Source organism: Pogoniulus pusillus, chromosome 25, assembly GCF_015220805.1.
Source record: "Pogoniulus pusillus isolate bPogPus1 chromosome 25, bPogPus1.pri, whole genome shotgun sequence".
Classification (NCBI taxonomy): Eukaryota; Metazoa; Chordata; class Aves; order Piciformes; family Lybiidae; genus Pogoniulus; species Pogoniulus pusillus.
The window spans coordinates 20,115,166-20,135,243 of record NC_087288.1 but is presented as its reverse complement, the minus strand read 5'-3'; the positions used below and the strand labels follow the sequence as shown (position 1 = coordinate 20,135,243).

At 54.0% G+C, this 20,078-nt stretch overlaps 1 protein-coding gene across 2 annotated transcripts in view; it reads right to left on the bottom strand.

Moving 5' to 3' along the window:
- LOC135186708 (phosphofurin acidic cluster sorting protein 2-like) overlaps positions 1 to 20,078 on the bottom strand; it is a 74,311-nt gene that overhangs the window by 912 nt on the left and 53,321 nt on the right. Inside the window, exons 3-24 of one of the 2 annotated variants that reach the window (XM_064164677.1) lie at positions 14,446 to 14,535; positions 13,975 to 14,100; positions 13,637 to 13,799; positions 13,388 to 13,479; positions 12,206 to 12,286; positions 11,384 to 11,443; positions 10,627 to 10,778; positions 5,845 to 5,938; positions 5,449 to 5,520; positions 5,031 to 5,161; positions 4,775 to 4,907; positions 4,546 to 4,650; positions 3,335 to 3,441; positions 2,906 to 3,060; positions 1,960 to 2,070; positions 1,780 to 1,882; positions 1,434 to 1,466; positions 1,082 to 1,124; positions 937 to 979; positions 694 to 835; positions 297 to 520; positions 9 to 122 (exon numbers count right to left, since the gene is read on the bottom strand). In XM_064164677.1, coding sequence (XP_064020747.1) covers positions 9 to 122; positions 297 to 520; positions 694 to 835; positions 937 to 979; positions 1,082 to 1,124; positions 1,434 to 1,466; positions 1,780 to 1,882; positions 1,960 to 2,070; positions 2,906 to 3,060; positions 3,335 to 3,441; positions 4,546 to 4,650; positions 4,775 to 4,907; positions 5,031 to 5,161; positions 5,449 to 5,520; positions 5,845 to 5,938; positions 10,627 to 10,778; positions 11,384 to 11,443; positions 12,206 to 12,286; positions 13,388 to 13,479; positions 13,637 to 13,799; positions 13,975 to 14,100; positions 14,446 to 14,535 — 2,374 coding nt within the window. The remainder of the gene's footprint in view (positions 1 to 8; positions 123 to 296; positions 521 to 693; positions 836 to 936; positions 980 to 1,081; positions 1,125 to 1,433; positions 1,467 to 1,779; positions 1,883 to 1,959; positions 2,071 to 2,905; positions 3,061 to 3,334; positions 3,442 to 4,545; positions 4,651 to 4,774; positions 4,908 to 5,030; positions 5,162 to 5,448; positions 5,521 to 5,844; positions 5,939 to 10,626; positions 10,779 to 11,383; positions 11,444 to 12,205; positions 12,287 to 13,387; positions 13,480 to 13,636; positions 13,800 to 13,974; positions 14,101 to 14,445; positions 14,536 to 20,078) is intronic. The other variant, XM_064164678.1, reaches the window with a different exon arrangement.

Genomic DNA, 20,078 nt, shown 5'->3' with positions numbered 1-20,078 from the left:
CTGCTCACCTCGCAGCATGGTGTTCTGGTGCTTGGCAGTGCAGATGAGGCGTGTGATCCCTTCAATGACTTGGCTTTTGGGCTCGATGTCCTTCTCTTTTGGTTTCTTGCTCAGAAACATCACTGGGGCCCAAAGACAGACAAGACCAACATTAGGATGCTCTCACCTGGGCCTGGGTAGGAGCCCTTGCCCCAGGGCTGGCTGCACTGCCTGGTCTCTGCTGGACCAGGTCTCAGCCATGCCCTCTTTGCATGTATCCCCAGGGCCAGAGAGAAGCCCAGGGTGGGCCTGGTTACCTTTCTTGTTTTTCTCCTTGGTGACTACAGTCATGGCCATGGTGTTAGGGGACACCAGCTCCCCCGTGCCAGGGATGCGGCTGACCTGCAGCGAGCGGAAGTTGCTCTTCAGCGTGTTCTTGATGCCCGTCTCCCGCTTCTCGCCCTCCTTCTTCCTGTCTGGCCCTTGTGCTGTCCAGTAGTCCACCTGCAGGCCCATCACCTCCACACCAGGGCTCAGAGACCTGAGCAAGACAGGCAGCACCATGCAGCACACAGATACTGCCCTTGCTCCTCTTCCTCCCTGCAGCCCAACTGCAGCCTGCCCTAGGAGCACACTGGCCCAGTAAGCCCAGCATGTCACGTCAGGCCCTCCCAGTGCAGGCCCGATGCCATAGGGTGAGTGAGGCTTCCTTACCCAACGCCCGAGAGGCCGCTGCTGACGGACGGGGAGGGTGGTGGCGTGCTCACAGTCTCCTTGCCGTACGGGGTGGCGCCACCGGTGGCGGGCACTGAGCTCAGCAGGGACGGGGTGCAGACCGTTGCATCATCGGAATCCACTGAGGAGAAAGAGCGTGGGTTGGTGGGGACTGCGAACACCAGCAAGGGCCTCCTCACTGTGGAGAAGGTAGCTGGGCACTGTGGGCGCCCAAGAACCCACCTGAGGCACTGAAGGATTGTTCCACCAGGCCCACCTTCACCACCTGTGAAGACAGGCACGTGGGATCAGCCGCAGCAAGAGCAGGACCCTGCACTGCCCCTCTCCCCATAGCCCTAACCGCCCACTGGTCCCACACCACACTCACCCCCACGAAGGGTACAAACTTCTGGCAGGAGTCCTCGTCAGGGCTGCACAAGGGAAAGAGACTGGTCAAGGTCATTGGCAGGGGCCAGTACTGGCTCATGACCACCAGAACCATCTCCTCTGCCCTCCCTTCCCATGGGACCTCTTGTCCCCAACATGGCAGCACAGGGCACACTACACAAGGAGGCAAGGGGTCGGCCCCTCCAGTGCTGGGAGAGGGCTTGCATGCGGGAGGGCAGCCCTGCCCCACTTTGGGGGTCACAGCTCCTCTGCACGGCAAGAGGGAGAGATGGACGCACATGGAGGGGAAGGGGGGGGCACCAGGCAGCGGCACAGCAAGCACAAGCCAATACCTGATATAAAAATCAAAATAGAGACTTCTCTTCCTTGGGTGCCAGAAACCAAGAGAAGGGAGAGGTGAGAGTGCAGCTGGAACACGAGCGCCAACCCGCGGGGTGGCTCGCGGCCCCCAGCCCGGCCCTGGCGGTTTGTCCCTAGCGCTGGGGATGTGGCAGCCCACGGCTGCTGGAGTGGAGTAGCAGGGGACGGTGCCATGGGCCTCTCGCTGCAGACCCCCAGCTCCCCTCAGCACCACACTGCTCAGAGCACAGCGTGAGGCCTCGCTCGCTTGTCCCCCATCTCCCACAGCCCAGACTGGGGCCACACGAGGCAGGACAGGCTCGGCAGTGCCACACTCACCTCTTCTGCTTGTAGGTCAGCATGGCCTCAGAGATGGGGAGCTGGTGAGAGAGGCTGGCTCCAGCAATGAACTGGGCAACTCGGCCTGCAATGTCCACAGTGTCTGCAGGCACAAAGAGCAGTGAGGGCCAGGTGGCAGCTGGGCTCCCTCCCCAGTTCAGGGCACTGTTGGCTCCTCACCTGCAACGGGAGGTTCAGCCCTGCTGAACAGTTCCCGCCACGCCGTGTCCAGGAAGAGGGTGCTGTACTTGTTATCCACCGAGGCCAGGTACTTGGCCAGGGGGTGGGAGCCTGCAGGTGAGAAGGGTGACATTAAGGGTAGGAAGGCCCTGCAAAGGCATCAGGGCAGGCTGGATCAATGGGCTGAGGTCAGCTCTGTGAGGTTTAACAAAGCCGAGTGCTGGGTCCTGCACCTGGATCACAACAACCCCAGGCAATGGCCCAGGCTTCAGGAAAAGTGGCTGGAAAGCTGCTCAGCAGAAAAGGAACCAGCAGTGTGCTCAGGTGGCCAAGACCAACAGCCTGGATCAGGAATAGTGTGGCCAGCAGGAGAAGGGAAGTGACTGTCCACCCCTACTCAGAACCTTGAATACTGGGGTCAGTTTTGGGCCTCTCACTAGAGGAAGGACACTGAGGTGCTGGAGCATGTCCAGGGAAGGGCAACAGAATTGGTGAAGGGTCTGGAGAACAGGTCTTAGGGAACTGGTGTTTAGTCTGGAGGAGGCTGAGGGGAGGCCTCATTGCGCTCCCTGACAGGAGTGAGGTGGGGGTTGGTCTCTTCTCCCTAGTATCAGGTAACAGAACAAGAAGAAACATCCTGAGATTGTGCCAGGGGAGGTTTAGGTTGGCTATGAGGAAAAATGTCTTTGCCGCAGGAGTGGTCAGGCACTGGAACAGGCTGCCCAGGGAGGTGCTGGAGTCGCCATTCCTGTGGTGTTGAAGAAACATGTGGCCATGGCACATAATTTAATGGCCACAGTGGTCTTAGGTTGATGGTTGGTCTTGATGATCTTAGAGGTCTTTTTGAACCAAACCAATTCTGATTCTGTAACTCTATTGGCTCCAGGCAGGGGAGCCCAGGGTGGTGGGAGAGGACCCCCCTGTGTCCCGGCTGCTCCCAGCTCACCCAGCGGCACGAGCAGGAAGCGAAGGTAGTTGAGCCAATCGGGGGTCTTGCTGGCGAGCTGCTCCACGAAGAAACGGAGGACAACGCTCAGGTAGCTCTGGTCCCCTGCCACCACCACCTTCACCGGGGGAGGCATGTGGGAGTTACAGTTACAGCTGCCAACAGGAGAGCAAAGGAGACTGTGAGGGACGTGCAGGGGCTCAGCAGGAGGGCCAGCAGGGCAGGCGACTTGCCCTGCCAGGGCCAACCGACCTAGCATTAGAAACCCTCTGCTGACAATTGCCAGCTTGCTGAGGACTGTCTTGGGCACAATCAGTGCTGGGATGCTACTGTCCCCAGGGTCTACACCAGCTTCTACCGCAGTGCCCTTCGGGACCACGGACACAAGCGAGGAGCTGCGGGGGGAAGCAGGGCCCAGGCTCTACTCACTATCGCTGGATGCGGGAGACAGTGGTGTTGAAGGCTGCCTGGATGTCTGCCACGGAGCAGGTGGACACCACCAACTGCTTGTGCGCCTGGAGCTGCTCACTCACATACTGTCAACACAGAGAGCCTCGGTTAAGGCAACCTGGGGGGCATGTGTCTGTGCTGGCCAGCACCAGCCCATGCCTGCCCTGCCCCTGTGCCCCCTGGGATACAGCCATGCTGTGTGGGGATGCTGAAGCCATCAGGTCACCCTGGCTGCACACTTGAGCATGCCCACTCCTCCCAGCTCTTGCCAGGGGCTCTCAAGTTTTGAGCACTGCAGTCACCACCCTGGCATGGCAAGGGCAAAACTGTGCCAGTGGCCAGGCTCCTTGAGATGAAGGTTTGGTCCAGGATCCCTCTGATTTAAATTCTACCATCCCCCAGCAGGGCCCAGCTGTAGGATATGTCCCCAACCCTCCTCGCTCCCTTCTCTCCTTGTCACACTCCAGAGTCCTTTTGAGCCTCTTCAGGTGTTTGTGGGCAGCTGAACAGTGGTAAAACAAGTAGTTGAGATACACAAGGGGGTTTAGAAGATGCCATGGCATGGTCTGGGAATGGGCTTTGCTCATATGCTCCCCATCAGGACAACAGTTAAGAGCAGGAATAAGCCAAGGATGCACAGCTTGGGTCAAAACTCCACTTCCTCTCACTGAAAAGCCCTTTCTTCTGCCACAAACCTTTCTATGACTTTCCAGTGACCAGCACGAGGCAAAAAGGCCCTCATACTCCTCTCTGTCCAGGGACCACAGCTCTGACGATGCCCTTAATGCTCCCTGGAAACAATACCTCTGCTGCTTCCCAGGGCCTGGTGCCAGCAGAGAAGAGTCTGGCACCTATGTCTCAGCATCCAACAAGGCTCTGAGCAGCATGGGCTCAGGAGCCAGGATCAAGCAGTTAGTGTCCAAGGGATACTCCATCACCCAGACCTTGTGGTGCCACTCAGGGTGCCATGCTTTGGGCATCCAGCGGTGCTGGTGTGTGGCATGTGACAGAGCAGGCTCCCTAGGCTCTTGAGTCTACAGCTCAGCACTGTACAAGATGCGGTCCCCTCAAAGACAGGAGGACACAGTTGGTGCCAGTTCCCCAAGCACACCCTGCAATGGTTGGGAGAATCCTCTGGGACCCTGCTTATAGCTACCTTCATGCACCAAGCTCCCAGCACACCTACTCACCTGCCCCTGCCACTCAGCAACGTTCACCAGCACGATGCTCTCGGGGAGCTGCTCATCTGACACCAGGATCTGGTTCAGCTGGTCGTAAACAGACTTGCGGGGCACCTGTGGCAGCATCACCGTGAAGGTTAAGCCCAGCTGGCTGCCCTGGCCACTCTGTTCATGACTGAAGGTCTGGCTGGACCCTCAGGTGAGAAGCCTCCAGCTAAGGCAGCTTCCAGGGCCTCACCTGGGTGCTCTGCCATGAGTCTGGAGAGCTCTCACTGTCCAGGCTGCTGGCACGGCCGCCCTGTCCCTTTGAGCTCTGCCGGTCCTTCACGGAGGTGCTGCGGGGGCGCCACAGCTGCTTGCTCTCCGACTTGCTGCGAGCGAGAAGCAGGAGAGGCAACACTGTTGAGGAAACCTCATCTCCACCAAACACCACTGACTCCAGGGAGCCAGCAGGAGCCTTCTCAGCCCTGGCACGGGACGTGGACACGCCTTACCTGGGGGACACAGCACTGGGGAGCTCGGCTTTGGTCCCAGGTCCCAGCTGGGCCAGCCTGTCTGCGCTACCCTCCCTGGTGGCAGCCTCTGTGGGGTTAAGCCGTGAGGATGGCTCCTCTGCGGGCAGCTCCTGAGGGCCACACACAGTCAGGTCACACAGAGCAATCTCCCTGCACGCCTCAGTGCCCTTATCCAGGAGGAGCCTGCTGGGGGCCCAAGGCTGCAAGGCCTGGAGGGAGCTGAGCTGCATCTCCTGCAGACCCCAACTCTCCTTCCACTCTTACTGCTCTCCACCCCAATCTCCTCGTCCCCACAGCCCTGGTTCCAGGCTGGTGGGCACCCCCCCGTAACTCCAGAAAGCAAGGTAGGGCCCGAGGGTGCTCCAGCCCCATTCCACACCCTGTAGCCTAGACTCACCACTGCAGGGACCTCCACTCCTGGCTCTTCCTGTGGTCGAAGTGCTCCTGGCTTCCTCTTGTCTGCCTCACCCTGGGGGACAGGGAGTGTGGTCAGGGCAGGACGGAGCGCCCCAAGCAGGGCTGCTGCCAGTGACCCATGCCTGGCCTCACAGGACACATGCTCTCACAGGGCAGGCTGGCATCCCCCGGGATAGCCCCAGAGGACACCTCCCACTGCTACCTGTTTGCCTGCACTGGGAAAAAGAAGAGGAAAAGAAGGGAAGGAGCAGCCCCGGGAAGGTGCTGCCAGGACCTGTGGTCTCAGAGGGAGCTGCAGGCAGTGTGGGGGTGCTAGGCTGGCTGAGGAGGGGAGGGTACAGGAGGTGGTGGTGGTGATGGTGGTGGTGTAACTCACAGGGCTGCCCGACTCTTGATCCTGCCCTTTCTGGCTGTGCAGACTGCCGATCTCAGTCTGGGAACCAGAATGAGAGACTCCCTCAAAGAAACGCCTGCAGAGAAACAGACAGACGGACGGACAGACAGACAGAGGGGAGAGAAAAAGGCAGGAATAAGAGAGGAACAAAGTCATCGTGGCTCCAGCACGCCCCCACTGGCCTGCCTCAAGCACAAAGCACTGTGGAGAGGTCCCATTCGGGACACGGGACCAGACACTGTGTCTGCACAACGTGCCACGGTCTGCTGCAACAGTGCAGATGCAGGGACAGGATGGGGCCATCCCAGAGCAGCAGGCTAAGCCCGGGACCCCAGTGATCTGGAGGCAGGCTTCCTGTCTTCCAGCCAGCACTGACTTCTCTCTCAGGTGATCCCCTACCTTGTCCCATCTCGCTGGTGTCTGTCAGCATCACAACTCCAATTTGTTGCCAAACCTCTCTGCAACACCACAGCTTCCACAGATCTCTGCTGCCTTCCCTTTTGCTCTCCGTTTCCCAGAGAGAGCTCCCTGCTGCACACTTCAAGCAGCAGCTTCCAAAACCCCCTTCTGCTTTCTGGGAGCTCTGAAGATCAGAGCACATTGGAGGTAGAGCAGCAGCACAGCAGTGCCTTGTTTTGTTCCCTAAAACCAAAATGTGCCTTTTTTATAGGGCTCTGAAGTTTTGGTAGAGCTGAACAGTGCAGCTCCAGGGTCCTGTCCCCAGGCTGAAATGGTGAAAAGAGGAACTTCCTTGGGACAGGTTTGTCCACCACTGCAGTGTGAGCTTCTACCTCTGTTTCCTCTTTTCACATCCATTGTAACAGAGTCATGGAATTGCTTGGGTTGGAAAAGAGCTCTAAGGTCACCGAGCCCAAACATCAACCTAAGACCACCACGGCCATTAAACCATGTCCCAGAGTGCCATAGTCACACATTTCTTGAACACCTCCAGAGACACCAGGTGATGGCATCAGCACCCTGGGCAGTCTGTTCCAATGCCTGACTACTCCTGCAGCAAAAAAAACCTCCTCATATCCAACCTAAACCTCCCCTGACACAATCTCAGGCCATTTCCTCTCCTTCTATCACCTGATGCTAGGGAGAAGAGACCAACCCCCACCTCAGTCCAACCTCCTTTCAGGGAGCTGTAGAGAGCAATGAGGTCTCCCTTCAGCCTCCTTCAGACTGTTTATAAACAATCCCAGCTCCCTCAGCTGCTCCTCACCAGACCTGTTCTCCACACCCTTCACCAGCTTTGTGGCCCTTCCCTGGACATGCTCCAGCACCTCACTGTTATTCCTGTAGGAAAGGCCTCAAAACTGAACCCAGTTTTCAAGGTGCAGCCTCACCAGTGCCAACTACAGGGGTACATCTGCTGGCCACACCATTTCTGATCCAAGCCAGGATGCTGCTGGCCTTCTTGGCCACCTAACCACACTGCTGGCCAACATTCAGATGGCTACTGATCAGTACCACCAGTTCTTTTTCTGCTGAGCATCTTTTCAGCCACTCTGCCTCAAGCCTGGCGCATTGCCTGGGGTTGTTGTGATACAAGTGCAGGACCCAGCACTTGGCTTTGTTAAACCTCATACAACTGACCTCAGCCCACCAATCCAGCCTGTGCAGGTTATTTATCTACCAAGAACCCTCTCTACAGCTAAAAGGTCTGTTTTCAGGGGGAAACAAAAGCAGACTGCATCACTGGATCCAGATCTCACCTCTCAGCTGTCCTAGGACCCTTGCAGCAACTGCAGCCCTCCTGCAACCTGCTATAGTGGAAGGTGGCCCTGCCCACGTGGGGTTGGAAGTAGATGATCTTTAAGGCTGCTTCCAAACCAAACCATTCCATGATTTCAGGAATTCCCTGCTAGCTTCCCTCAAAGCTGTACCAACTCCCAGGAAAGGCTTTGCCTGATTCTCCAGGTGGGCAGACAGGGAATAGCAGGCTGCAGGCTTTCAGGGATGGCCAGAGAGGCGCAGGATAGAGAGCAGCTCTTCTGTTAGAATGCTACCAGAGTCTGCATTGTCTTCTACTGTCCTCATCTGGCTACACCTGCCGTTTTCTGTAGGAGACCAGGGCTGCTCTCTTTCCTTTTAACACACTACCTCACGTGCTGTGCTGCCAGGGACAACAACATTGGTCAGGTTCTTTCTTCTTTCTGCTCTTACAAGGACATTTCACCTCAGGAAATGATGGCCCCCACCACACAGCAGCTCCTGAGCAGCAGAAGGCAAGGCTCACTGTCCCTGTGACCAGCTGATGCACAACAATATGGTTTAGGGTGAACCTTGTAGAGCAGGGATATTGGTTGGACTCGGTGATCCTGAGGGGCTTTTGCAACCTGAATGATTCTGTGATGTTCATTTACCAAAGGTCCAGGTTTAGAGTTGTAATTGTGTCCTGGTAGGACATTTTCTCTGGGTACCACAGAGACAAATGATGTCCCTGCTATTAATGTACTCCTGCTCTCTTCAGTCTCTGCTACAGGACATTGTTGCTACCCTGTGCAGTCCTTACTCCTACCAGTAACTCCAACCCATACAGATTGCTGTAATAACTGAGGAGTCAAAGCAGAGAAATAAGCACATTTTCCAGTAATTCACCCCCACAAACAGCCTCTCTCCCACACTCCTCTGCACTGTCCTGTCCCACCACTCCCGCTGGAATGTGACAGACCTCTGGTACCACTAGCACCTTGGAAAGGTATCCTCATTCCCTCCTTTTTCATAGACATTGGATGTGTCTACATTGTATGCACCTGCTCTCATGTTCAACACCCCATTTAAACAGGGCTTTGTCTCTAGCTGCCTTTGCTCACTTGTGGTTCAGAGGTTTTCATCTGCTGATGATGTACCCTCTGAGCACAAAGCTCTTCTGCACTTCTCAGCATCCATTGTTCTGCACTTTAAAGCTCTCCTACAGCTATGAACAAGTCTGAGTCTCAGCAGGTTGAGATTTAGGCAGTTTCCAGCCTTTCTGCACAGCTTCCTTCGGCTTTCAATTATTTTGCCTCCTCTCCCTCATCCCTTTTCCCAGTCACCTATGGAGATGTTCGCTCCCTCAGCTCTGATCTTCAACCAAATGCTCTGACTGTTGAGGTCCTACCTAACAGCCTAAGGTCTAGTTCCATTTTCACCCCAATGCAGGCACAGCCTGCAGCTGCATGACCTCCCTGGCTGATCAAAAGGACAGCTATCTGTTTCCAAGAGCACTAACCCAATCCATGGCACCAGCCACTGCTTATCCTTAAGCACTACCTTAATGCCTGTGCTCCACAAAGGCCTTCACAGTGTCTAACAAAGGCTGCCTATGACAATAAATAAACCCAGCACTGAGTATCACATCTTGAATTTACAGTCTGGGTTGGAAGGTCACCACCAACTGAGGTGGCTATGAAGGGCTTTGGAACCACACTAAAGACCCTGGCAGTCAGCTTCCATGGCTCCTTAGCACAGACCCAGTAATGTGAATTCAAGGGGGTACAGCCTCAGCACTGCTAGGAACTGAGGCACCAGAGAGCAAATCAAGTGAAGGACACTTTGTGAGCAGCCCAGGGCCCAACAAGCTGTTCCACCAGAGACAGTAGCAAGCACCCAAGGAAGAGGTGGGTACAAGCACAAAGCACCACTTACTCTAGGATATTCTCCTGGGGCCCAGATGTTTGCAAGTAGGCACTCAGAGAACCAGGGGGAGGTTTTACATTTCAGTACTCTCAACAGACTGTCTTTACAGTTTACAGCAGAAACTGCTGACCACAAACAGACCTTCCTCTTCCTACCACATCACCTTTGTTTCTTTGGATGAGAGACCATGTGAAACTCTTCTGGGGTCCAAGCAGACCACCTAAGCAGCTCCCCCTTGCCCACATGCCCACTGTCTCCTCCACAACGACCTGTGAGTTCGTTGAGATGTGACTTCCATCACGTTTCTGGTTTTTCCCATGGACCTCTGAATGCAGCAGATTTAATTTCAGTTTTCAAGCCTGCTAGCCCTGCTAAATACCTTCAGCAGGAATTCCAACTAATCCAAACTCTATTTAAATACCTAACTATAGAAACAATGACAAGTAAGCTTGGTTTGGCTAGAAGAGACTCAGTGCACTGTGAGGCAGCCAAGTAGAAAGACAATAAAAGGCAACTTTCTCATGAGAGAAGAGCATGGAAACAGAACAGCCATGAGCAGGGAGGCCAGACCACAGGGGAGCAAAGCCTAGGTTTACTGCATGGTCCACTGGAGAGCTCTGTTCCAAGTCAGCAGTGCTTGGCACAGCAGGTCAAGCCTGGGGAACAGGGTGAGAAACACTGCTGATGGTTGCTAGTCGCACGTCCTCACAAAGGGTGGGAATGCAGCACACAGGTCACACAGGGAGGGACGCAAGGACCCGTCAAAGCAGTCACAAAGTGCTCCAAAAGACAAGCATGCTTCAGTGTGGAGAGCTCTGAGAACTGAGGACTGTCAGCAGAAAGACAGGAGAGCTGGGATCAGCAGGGACTTAGATCAGACGTAGCGAGCAGTCTTTCAGCACACCAGGAGCGTCACAGGTGCTGAGCTGGCAGGAAATGAGACTAAATGTGAAAGAAGCCAGGTCTAATGGGCAGCTCTGAGTTTATTAAGCAGGGTGTGCAAGTGAGAAGTTCAGTCATGCCAAATGAAGATGGCAAGAACAGTGGAGACAAGACAACAAGCAACAGAGAAGGGGCAGAGGGCATTTCTCCAGGTCCCCTAGACTGTGCTATTGGCCTGTGACTTCCTGCAACTCTTACCTCAGTGTGGGCTTCGGTGTGCTGTGCACACTCTCATTGTCCTCAATCTCTGGGCCACTGTCACTGTTGTTGCACTCCTCCAGGCTGTCATAGAGCAAGCCCAGGTCTTCTTCCACCTCCTGGGTCTGGTCAACTGGGTCAGAGTCCAGGACCTGTGGGGCCAAGCCCAGAGAGCAATGAAGAGATATATGGAGTCACCTATATCCCAGACCAGGCACATACAAGCTCCCTCCCAGACATGTGGCCCCCATGGCACTCTTCCACCTCAGGGAGCCAAATCCAGGCAGTGGAAGAAGCAAGTGACACTGTCATTAGGCCAAATGACTATGTCATGAGCAAGGCATCTAAAGGAGTCTCATACGCTCATCACACCTACTGAGAGTTAAAGAGTCCTGGGAGGACCTCCACTGGCTGCACTGCACACTCAGTACAGGTGCCCAGCCAAGCCCAGCCATCCCCAGGCTCATGTTAGCCTGCTCTTAGCCACAAACAGGACTGCTTCTGGGGCAGAGCCAGCATGTGACAGCAGCTTTCTCTGTGGCTCCTCTCCCCAGGAGTGAAGGTATTTTTTTATTTGAGCATGAGACTCAGAGCTGCCTTGGAAAAGCCAAGGCCTAGGCTGTGCCATATGTCACACCACCTTTGGTAACCCCCCTGAGTATCTGCAGGCCATGCCTAGGGTTCCCAGTAACTGAGAACAAGCACTCTGATACCTCTGCAGGAGACTGCCAGGTGGGGCACCCTTCCCAATTCTTACCTCCTCTGTCACTTTAAACCTCTTCAGCAAAGCCACAAATTTCTGCTTGAAGTTTGGTTGCTAAAACAAAAACAAGAGGGAAAAATTAAAAAATAAATCTGGGAAATGATCAAACTACATCCTGAGATGACAAAAAATGTGCTGTTGGCTCCTTTAGGGGTCTACAGGCCCAAGCTCATCTCCCTTGCTCTTTCCATTTGCTGCAGGATTTGGACTAAATGTGGGCTCTGCAAGAAGTGGCTGTATGAGGGAGGGTGGGAGGACTCAGACTCTCCTACAGCACTTCCTCTCCTTTTAGTTCCCCTTTCTCCACAGACCATCTGGTTGGAGAATGCTGCCTTCAAGTAAGAGAAGATGGGGAACAAGCTCAGAAAGGTGTCCAGGGACCTTCAGGGTTGAAGCGGATGGGGATAAGGAGATGCTCAGAGAGCAGTGGGCTGGGCTGGCAAGGCAGCTCTTCCCTTCTGCCGAGAGGCAGAGCTGCTAGCAGGTCACTCTTCCCTGCACCAACCTTATCCTTCCTTAGTGAGGGGAAGAGAAGATATCATGCCACAGCAGCAACTCAAAACTGTGCTGCCCACAGATGACCAGTGATACAAAGCCAGACTAAACCCAGTGCAGACCACGAGCTGGGGTACAGCTTTGAGCAGCAAGCTAATTCATTAACGGCAAGAAGCTGGTCCCTTCTCAGAGCCAAGAACTCTCTCCTCTGTTCTGCAGCAGTGCCAGCACCCCCACTTCCAACCTCCCTCCCTCCACGCAGGAAGGGGAGAAAGTGGATCCCTTCCATCCCTTTGAGCATGTAGTAAATGTTGATGTTACTCTGGTCATCGACGTGGTTCGGATCATTTTCCGCCTCGCCTTCTTGGTTTTCCTCAAGTCATCCTCTTCATCAAACAGATCCTGCAGGCAAAAAGTCACAGCACATCAGAGCAACACCTCCTCCAAGTTCCCTGGCCTACACTTGCCCCTCATTTGGTAAAGTGTTGGTCCACTCTGTTCCCAGAGTCTTGCTTCTCACGCCCCTCTCTGTGCAGCTTTCTCTCTCCTTAGCAGTGTCCTCCCCTAGACCTTTCCCAGTGCCTTTGCCCACAGGTGCCTCCAGAGGGACAAGAACCAGCAAGATTCAGAGGAGAGACAGCAGCTTTCTGAAGCAGCCCTTCTGACAACCCAGAGCTCTTCTCTCCGCACTCACCAGCCTCCCTGTGACCTGTGTGCTGTTCTGCTGCTCTCTCCTGTCCAGGGCCAGGTCAGAGGGCACAGCACCTGGGCTCACAAGAAGTGCTCCTCCAGGGACCAGCCTCAACAACACAGCAGGTCCTAGGCGCACGGGGCCCAGCATGGTGGGGCAGGTAATATGGAGGGCCCTGAACAGAGGTTTGTCCCTGTGCTTGCCCAGCATGCTACCACCAGTCTTTTTTGGCCTCCAGTGTAAGCAGCACACAAGAGAACGACAAAGAGCAGTGGCACAGCTCATCACGGGCCTGGGCTGGCTCTGCCACCTCTAATCATTTTCTGACTCAGACTGTACTTACCCCTAAAATCTTTTGTCTGCCAGAAGGAGGGCAGCCTCTGGCCTCTCCTCACAGGGAGATGGGAGAGAATCACAGTGGGAGATGGAGAGGACTCAGCAGGAGTTTTATGCAGCAGGCTAGACAGCCTCCTCTTCTCCAGACAATCCCAGCTCCCTCAGCCACTCCTCATCAGAGCTGCTCTCTAGACATGCTCCAGCACCTCGATGCCCTTCTTGTGGTGAAGGGCCCAAAACTGACCCCAGTATTGGAGGTGTGGCTTCACCAGCACTGAGTACAGGGGCACGATCACTTTCCTAGGCCTAGTGGCCACACCATTTCTGGTCCAGGCCAGCATGCTGGTGGCCTTCGCCACCTGAGCACACTGTTGGCTCACGTACAGCCAGCTGTCAACCGGCACCCCCCGGGCCTTTTCTGCAGGGCAACTTTCAGCCACTCAGCCACACAAGCCACCTCGTCAGGCCTCCCTTACCTGGCCCTGCACAGCATCATCGCTGGCCTCCTGCTCTGAGGAGAAGCTGTCATCCTCTTCCTCAGAGTAGTTATCAATGTCTGGGGAGCGATCTGAAAGCAGACAGTGCAGATGCCACAGCTAAGCACGGCGCCTGGCATGGCCCCACTGACACGACTGGCACTGCTGGCAGGCACCTGGGGGCGCAGGCTGTCACCCCTGCCCTGTAGCAGATGCCAGCCCTCAGCTCTGTGAGGAGACTCAACGCACCTGAAGCTTTGATTTTAGGGCCCGAGGGGACGTTCCCGTCCTCGTGGTCGATGGGCTGACTGGACAGGGAGTAGATGCTGATTTCAGCCACACGGATGTTCACATCCTTCATGTTGCTGTGGAGACCCAGGAGCTGCCCACCGTCTGTTGGGTGCTGCATCACCTAGGCAGACAGACAGGCCTCCTAACAGGGCGGCACCCTGACAGCTGGCAGTCTGCCCCCTGTCTCACAGGCAGCCAGCGAGCCAGAGCGCCCAGTGCCTGCCAGCTGGCCCAGCTTCCTCCCAGCACTGGCACAGGGTCAGGCAGAGCTCCCCTCTGTTCCCAACACCCTGTACCTCAGCCATGTTAATGATGCCCACTGCGAGGGTCTTGTAGCCCAGGATGGTGCGGTTCTTGTACCTCTTCCTCCGCTGCAGCATGATCTGGAGCTTGTTGCCATCTCTCTTGAGGAAGTGTGGGTACTGGGAAAGGAAAGCACAGGAGAGATGGCAGAGGGCTAAACGTGACACACAGGTAGAAAACTCTTCCTAAGTGCTGAAGAAGAGCAGGATTTGACATGCTGAGTTTTGAGGTGCCGCTCAAAGGCCACCTACATTCTGCATCACCCTTCAAACCCCCATGCCCAGCAAAACAACCCCTGGAGCAAGGGAGCAGCTAGCCAGCAGCAGGAACCTATGCTGTTATGATCTGAGCACGGGCAAGCAGAGGGGTCCCTCCTCAGAGGCTGAGCCCCAAAGCCGTGCTTGCTGAGAAATGCCAGGTGGGGGAGCGCCAGGGAGCCCAGGGCACCGGGCAGCACGAGGTACCTGCAGCGAGAAGGTCAGCTCCAGCTCAGTCTCCATGAGGCCGCCGGGTGGGAGGATGTACTCATTCGATCTCAGGACTCGCTTTGAACCCTACAACAAGATTGGTAGATGCACACAGCTAAGCTGAAGCATCTTGGCTCTCTTGGTTGCAGGGTGGCACAACTCTCACACCTCCCCAGAGGCCCATGCCCACAGGACTGTGAGATCAGCTCCAAGTATAAAATAGCCTATGGTGGCTGCTCAGTGTTGCCCACCTCCCTGTGAATGGCCCAGGAAGCTGAGACACTGATTATGGGAGACAAGAAGATAGGAACAGCTATTCTGGCCTACCAATCACTTTTCACAGCTTTTGTGCATGCTCCTTAATTTAAACTGTGAGCCACTGAGCAGATGCATCAAAGCTTAACCAAGTAGGTGCAGAAGTCCACAGGAACTGAGTCCCATCTTATATATGTTACCCCTTCTCAGGACCTCCCTGCATCCTTACTCCTTTCCCTTGGATCCTGTCAGATGCTGTGAACAGCAGGATCCTAACTTGGCTGTGGCCAGAGACCCTTCAGCAACTTAGACAAAGCCCAGATTTGACTAGTTACGTGAGGTTAGAGCCTTGGTGTGGTTAGAGACCCCAGCTCTTCATCTCCACTGCAAATGGGACAGCAGCCCCAGGCATTGTGACAGAAGTATGCTGGTGGCATCATAAAAGGACCAGAGCTGCATCTGCTCTGCAATCACAGGATGGCTATGGGCACAGGGATGTTTCAGCACCCAGAGAACACCAAAGAAGCTTGCTGATGGGACCCTCAGCAGGTTCCTCAACCCTGGCTGGTGCTGTTTCAAGGTTTTTTTCTTGCACCTGTGGCTGCTGTTACCTATGCTAGCAAGGAAAAAAACCAACCAACCTATGGAAGGGAGGCAAGAGAGGCTCCTCATTTTGCAGTCATGCAGCATTACAGCTCTCACCAGTACCCAAGCAAAGGCAAACTCTAGCAAAACCCTCCCTTGTGTCTCCAAGAGGCCCAGTCTGAGCTGCCTGCAACACATTTCCAGTAACTGTGCCAGCAGTGAGGCTTTCCTGTGAAAGGTCTTCCTAAAGAAGAAAACAAGCAGAGGCGGAGGCTCATCCCCTTCACCATCTGTGAGCTTCCCTGGCCAAGAACATGCTGACTCTTCCTTCCTGAGCACTTCTCTAATGAGAAACTAGAGGTGGTCAAGATAACAGTGGCCATTCACTTGAGCACATTTGAGGTTATCCACCAAAGATCCTTCCTTTCATCAAAAAGACACCTTCTGGTGCAATTATTCTTCTTAAAGATGCTATTTCTGGGGACAGTTTCAACAAAGGAAAGATGAGGACAGCCTGGGTGGGGTGTCCAATGAGAGACTGATTCATAAACATTGCTGTCCCGCTCTTGTTACTGTCCTCGCTGTGGAAGCTACACAACCAGCACCAACTCTAGGCTGTGGCCCTCCGTGAAACCCCAGTGCATGCCCACATGGCACTGTAAGGACTAGGACAAAGGCTGCTTCCTTATCATAGAATGGTAGGGGTTGGAAGGGGCCCAACTCCCCCACCAGAGCAGGATCACCTAGGGCAGGTCACATAGGAAAACATTCAGATGAGTCTTCAAAGTGTCTAGAGAAGGAGACTCCAGAACCTCTCTGGGCAGCCTGCTCAGTGCTCCAGCAAAGAAGTTTTTCTTCATGTTGAGGTGGAATTCCCTTGTGCTCCAGTTTGTCGACTGCCCTTTGTCCTATCACAGAACACCACTGAACATTGGCCTCTTCCTGACAGCACTCTTCAGATATTAATAAACATTAATACGATTCCTCCTCAGTCTTCTCTTCCCCAGGCTAAACAGCCCCAGGTCTCTCAGCCTTTCCTCATAACAGAGATATTCCAAAGACATTCCCGAGCCAGGCTGAAAGGAGCAGCAGCAGTGCTCAGAGACACCTGAGCAGCAACACGTTTTAGGTCTGGGACAGTTCTTTATGGGTGCAATGATCCAGCAGGCTGCACCCTGGCTGAACTCAAGCCCTAGGAGAGATCTAGGGCTCACGTGAAAAGAGAAAGATCACTGCCTAAGCTTAGCCAGAGGATCAGCTCCCAGGGCACCACGGAGCATAACACTTAGGGCATGGGATAGAAAAAGGCCTAGACACTGCACCGCTAATACATCACAGGACTGCCAGGTTGGAAGGGACTCCAAGGACCACCTGGTCCAACCTTTCTAGGTAATAGCATAGCTGAAATGAGATGGCCCAGAACCCTGTCTTAAAGTCTTAAAGCTGTGCATTGTAGGGGAATCATAGAAACAGAACCAACCAGGTTGGAAGAGATCTCCAAGATCATCCAGGCCAACCTAGCACCCAGCCCTGTCCAGTCAACCAGACCATGGCACTAAGTGCCTCAGCCAGGCTTTGCTTCAACACCTCCAGGGATGGTGACTCCACCACCTCACCTGGGCAGCCCATTCCAATGCCAATCACTCTCTCTGCCAACAACTTCCTCCTAACATCCAGCCTAGACCTGCCCTGGCACAACTTGAGACTGTGTCCTCTTGTTCTGTTGCTGCTTGCCTGGGAGAAGAGACCAAACCCCCACCTGGCTACAGCCTCCCTGCAGGTAGTTGTAGACAGCAATGAGCTCTGCCCTGAGCCTCCTCTGCTGCAGGCTGCACACCCCCAGCTCCCTCAGCCTCTCCTCACAGGGCTGTGCTCCAGGCCCCTCACCAGCTTTGTTGCCCTTCTCTGGACACCTTCCAGCACCTCAACATCTCTCTTGAACTGATGAGCCCAGAACTGGACACAGCACTCAAGGTGTGGCCTGACCAGTGCTGAGTACAGGGGCAGAAGAACCTCCCTTGTCCTGCTGCCCACACCGCTCCTGAGCCAGCCCAGGATGCCATTGGTTCTGCTGCCCACCTGGGCACACTGCAGCCTCATCTTCAGCTACTCTCTCCCAGCACCCCCAGCTCCCTCTCTGCCTGGCTGCTCTCAGCCACTCTGTCCCCAGCCTGTAGCTGCTTGGGGTTGTTGAGGCCAAAGTGCAGAACCCTGCACTTGGCCTTGTTCAGTCTCATCCCCTTGGCCTCTGCCCACCCATGCAGCCTGGCCAGGTCCCTCTGCAGGGCTCTGCTACCCTCCAACAGCTCCACAGCTGCTCCTAGCTTGGTGTCATCTGCAAACTTACTGATGCTGGATTGAATCCATACATGAGGTGCAGTCCCCTCAGCAAGGTAACTACCTAAAGCTCAAATTCAGCCTGCTAGGTATGCCAGGTTCCATGAAATGGGTAGCACTCAGCATAGCCAGCAGGAAACACTGATCACCTTCAGGAGCAAACCACAACCCACCAAAAACTATCACTGCTCCAATGAATCAGTTGAGCAAGTGGCATCTGGGAAGTTTTTATTTGCTGATCAGCTACAGGCAGTTAAGATTTGGGATTTCTCGTAAGGGCAACACAAACCTCATGAGATTCTTAAAGGCAAAAATCAAACTTCTTCTTTCCTAGGACCTGCAACAAGTTATCTGCCAAGGAAGAACCCCAGACAGCAAGTCAGGCTCTGCAGAAAGGGACAAGGATGCTGAGAGGACTTTAAGATGCCCCTACATCAGCAGCATGTCCTGTTGCAGCAATTACAACCATCTCAGCCTCAGCAAATGTGAAGGCAGAGAAGAGGGATTCCTTCCCTCTGTGCAGCACTAGAGACACCACTAGTGTGGGCTCCCTAGTACAAGACATTGACAGACTGGAGGAAGTCCAAGAGATGATATCAGGATGGTCAGAGGCTGGTGTACAGGACATACAAGGAGGGCCCAACTGGGTTTGTTCAGCTGGAAGAGGAGAGGGTGAAGGGATACTTTACTGATGCCTACAGACATATAGCAGGAGTGTAGAGATGACAGAAGTGAACTCTCAGGTGCACAGGGACATTGCAAAGGGCCACAAGAATGGGCCAAACCATAGGAAACTACCAGTAGATGCTGGGAGTTTTCTTTTTCTTCCTCTGAGTGTGGTCAAACCTTGGACACAGAACAGAGTTCTCCATCTTTGAGAAATTAAAACTTTAAGTGGACACGGCCTTGAGCACCTGATGTAGCTCAGCTGATCTGCAATTGGAGTCATGCCAAGGAAGCCAAATCTCTCCAGAGAACAGTGGAGCATCACCAGCAGGAAGATGTAGCATCAGCCTGTAACAGTGAAGATCACAGCTGACAAAGACTTTCAAGGAAGTGAAAAGCAGCAAGGAGAGGTGGTGGTCATAAATCTTCACTGCATAATAGACTGAAAACAGACAGGAGCTCTCACTCCTATACAGAGTGCATGGTCTGTAAAGAAATGGAATACCAGGTTGGAAGTAATCTCAAGGATCATCTGATCCAAACCTTTTGGGCAAAAACATGGTCTAGATAAGATGGTTCAGCATTCCATTTTGCTCTTGGGGATTTGAACACTTCCCAGGGGAGATAATTCCAATGGCTGATGCACAGGTCTAGTTTGCAAGGTAAAACTCCCTCAATTTCAGGTACAAATCTGTCTGGATGGTTCTGGTTAAAATGCAGAAGTGAGGTTAGAAGAGGATACAAAACCTGGAAAAGAAGAGCACTAACATAGTTTAGAAGACCAGGCCAAGGGAGATAGCAAAGCACCACACAGCTAAAAGTGCATGAATCACACAAGATCACCTGGTTGAAAAAGACCTTAAGGTGACTGAGTCCAACCATAATCTAACACCTCCCTGCACACATCTGTTAGGTCATGTCCCTAAGCTCCTCACCCAAACACCTCCAGGGTGACTCTACCACTTTCCTGAGCAGCCTGTTCCAGCACCCAATGACCCTTTTGGTGAAGAATTTTTTCCTAATCTACAAACTAAACCTCCTGGAGTGCAACTTGAGGCCACTTGGGGAGAGAACAGCCCATTAAGTACCATCAGCACATTCAGGGGATGACTGAGATTGCTCAGGCAGGACAGGAAAATCCTACACCTAGCTGCAAAAAGATCAGACACAAGGCACGAGTGAGGTGCAGACAGAAACCCACCTGTACCTTCCATGCCTCTCAAGAAGGAGCAAAAAGTCCAAGTGTCTGCAGCAGGCAGGCCGGGCAGAGGCAATGCAGCTGCTCAGCCTGGCCTGATCTGTAGCCTGCACTCTGGTTCACTATGTAGGGGCCTCCAGCATCATCCCTCTAGAGCAGCACCAAGAGTTGACCCCGAGTCACGAGCCACATCCTGCAAGCCCTGGCAGGAGGATCTGCATACCTCCCACAGCACCTGTCACAGCAGCTGAAAGCTCTGCCAGTGCTGAAGCTTGTTTTCTTCTTTCTTCGACCATTCCCTCTGCTCACAGCTCCAGACTGGGTGTTTCTGAGACAGGAACTCTCTCTGCTGAGGGAGAGCAACATCTTTCCATCACACCACCTTCAGCTACCACGCCTCGGCAGGTGGCTGCCTATGGATCTAATGCCATGCTGAACAGTACACTGAAGGAAACACTCTAACACACCCAGGCTGTTAAACTACAAAGGGATAAAAGCTTAAACCCATTGGTAGCATGAGAGTAAGTTCCCTTTTTCACACTAGTCCAGATTTCATCTCACTGCAATCACAGAATGATAGAGGTTGGAA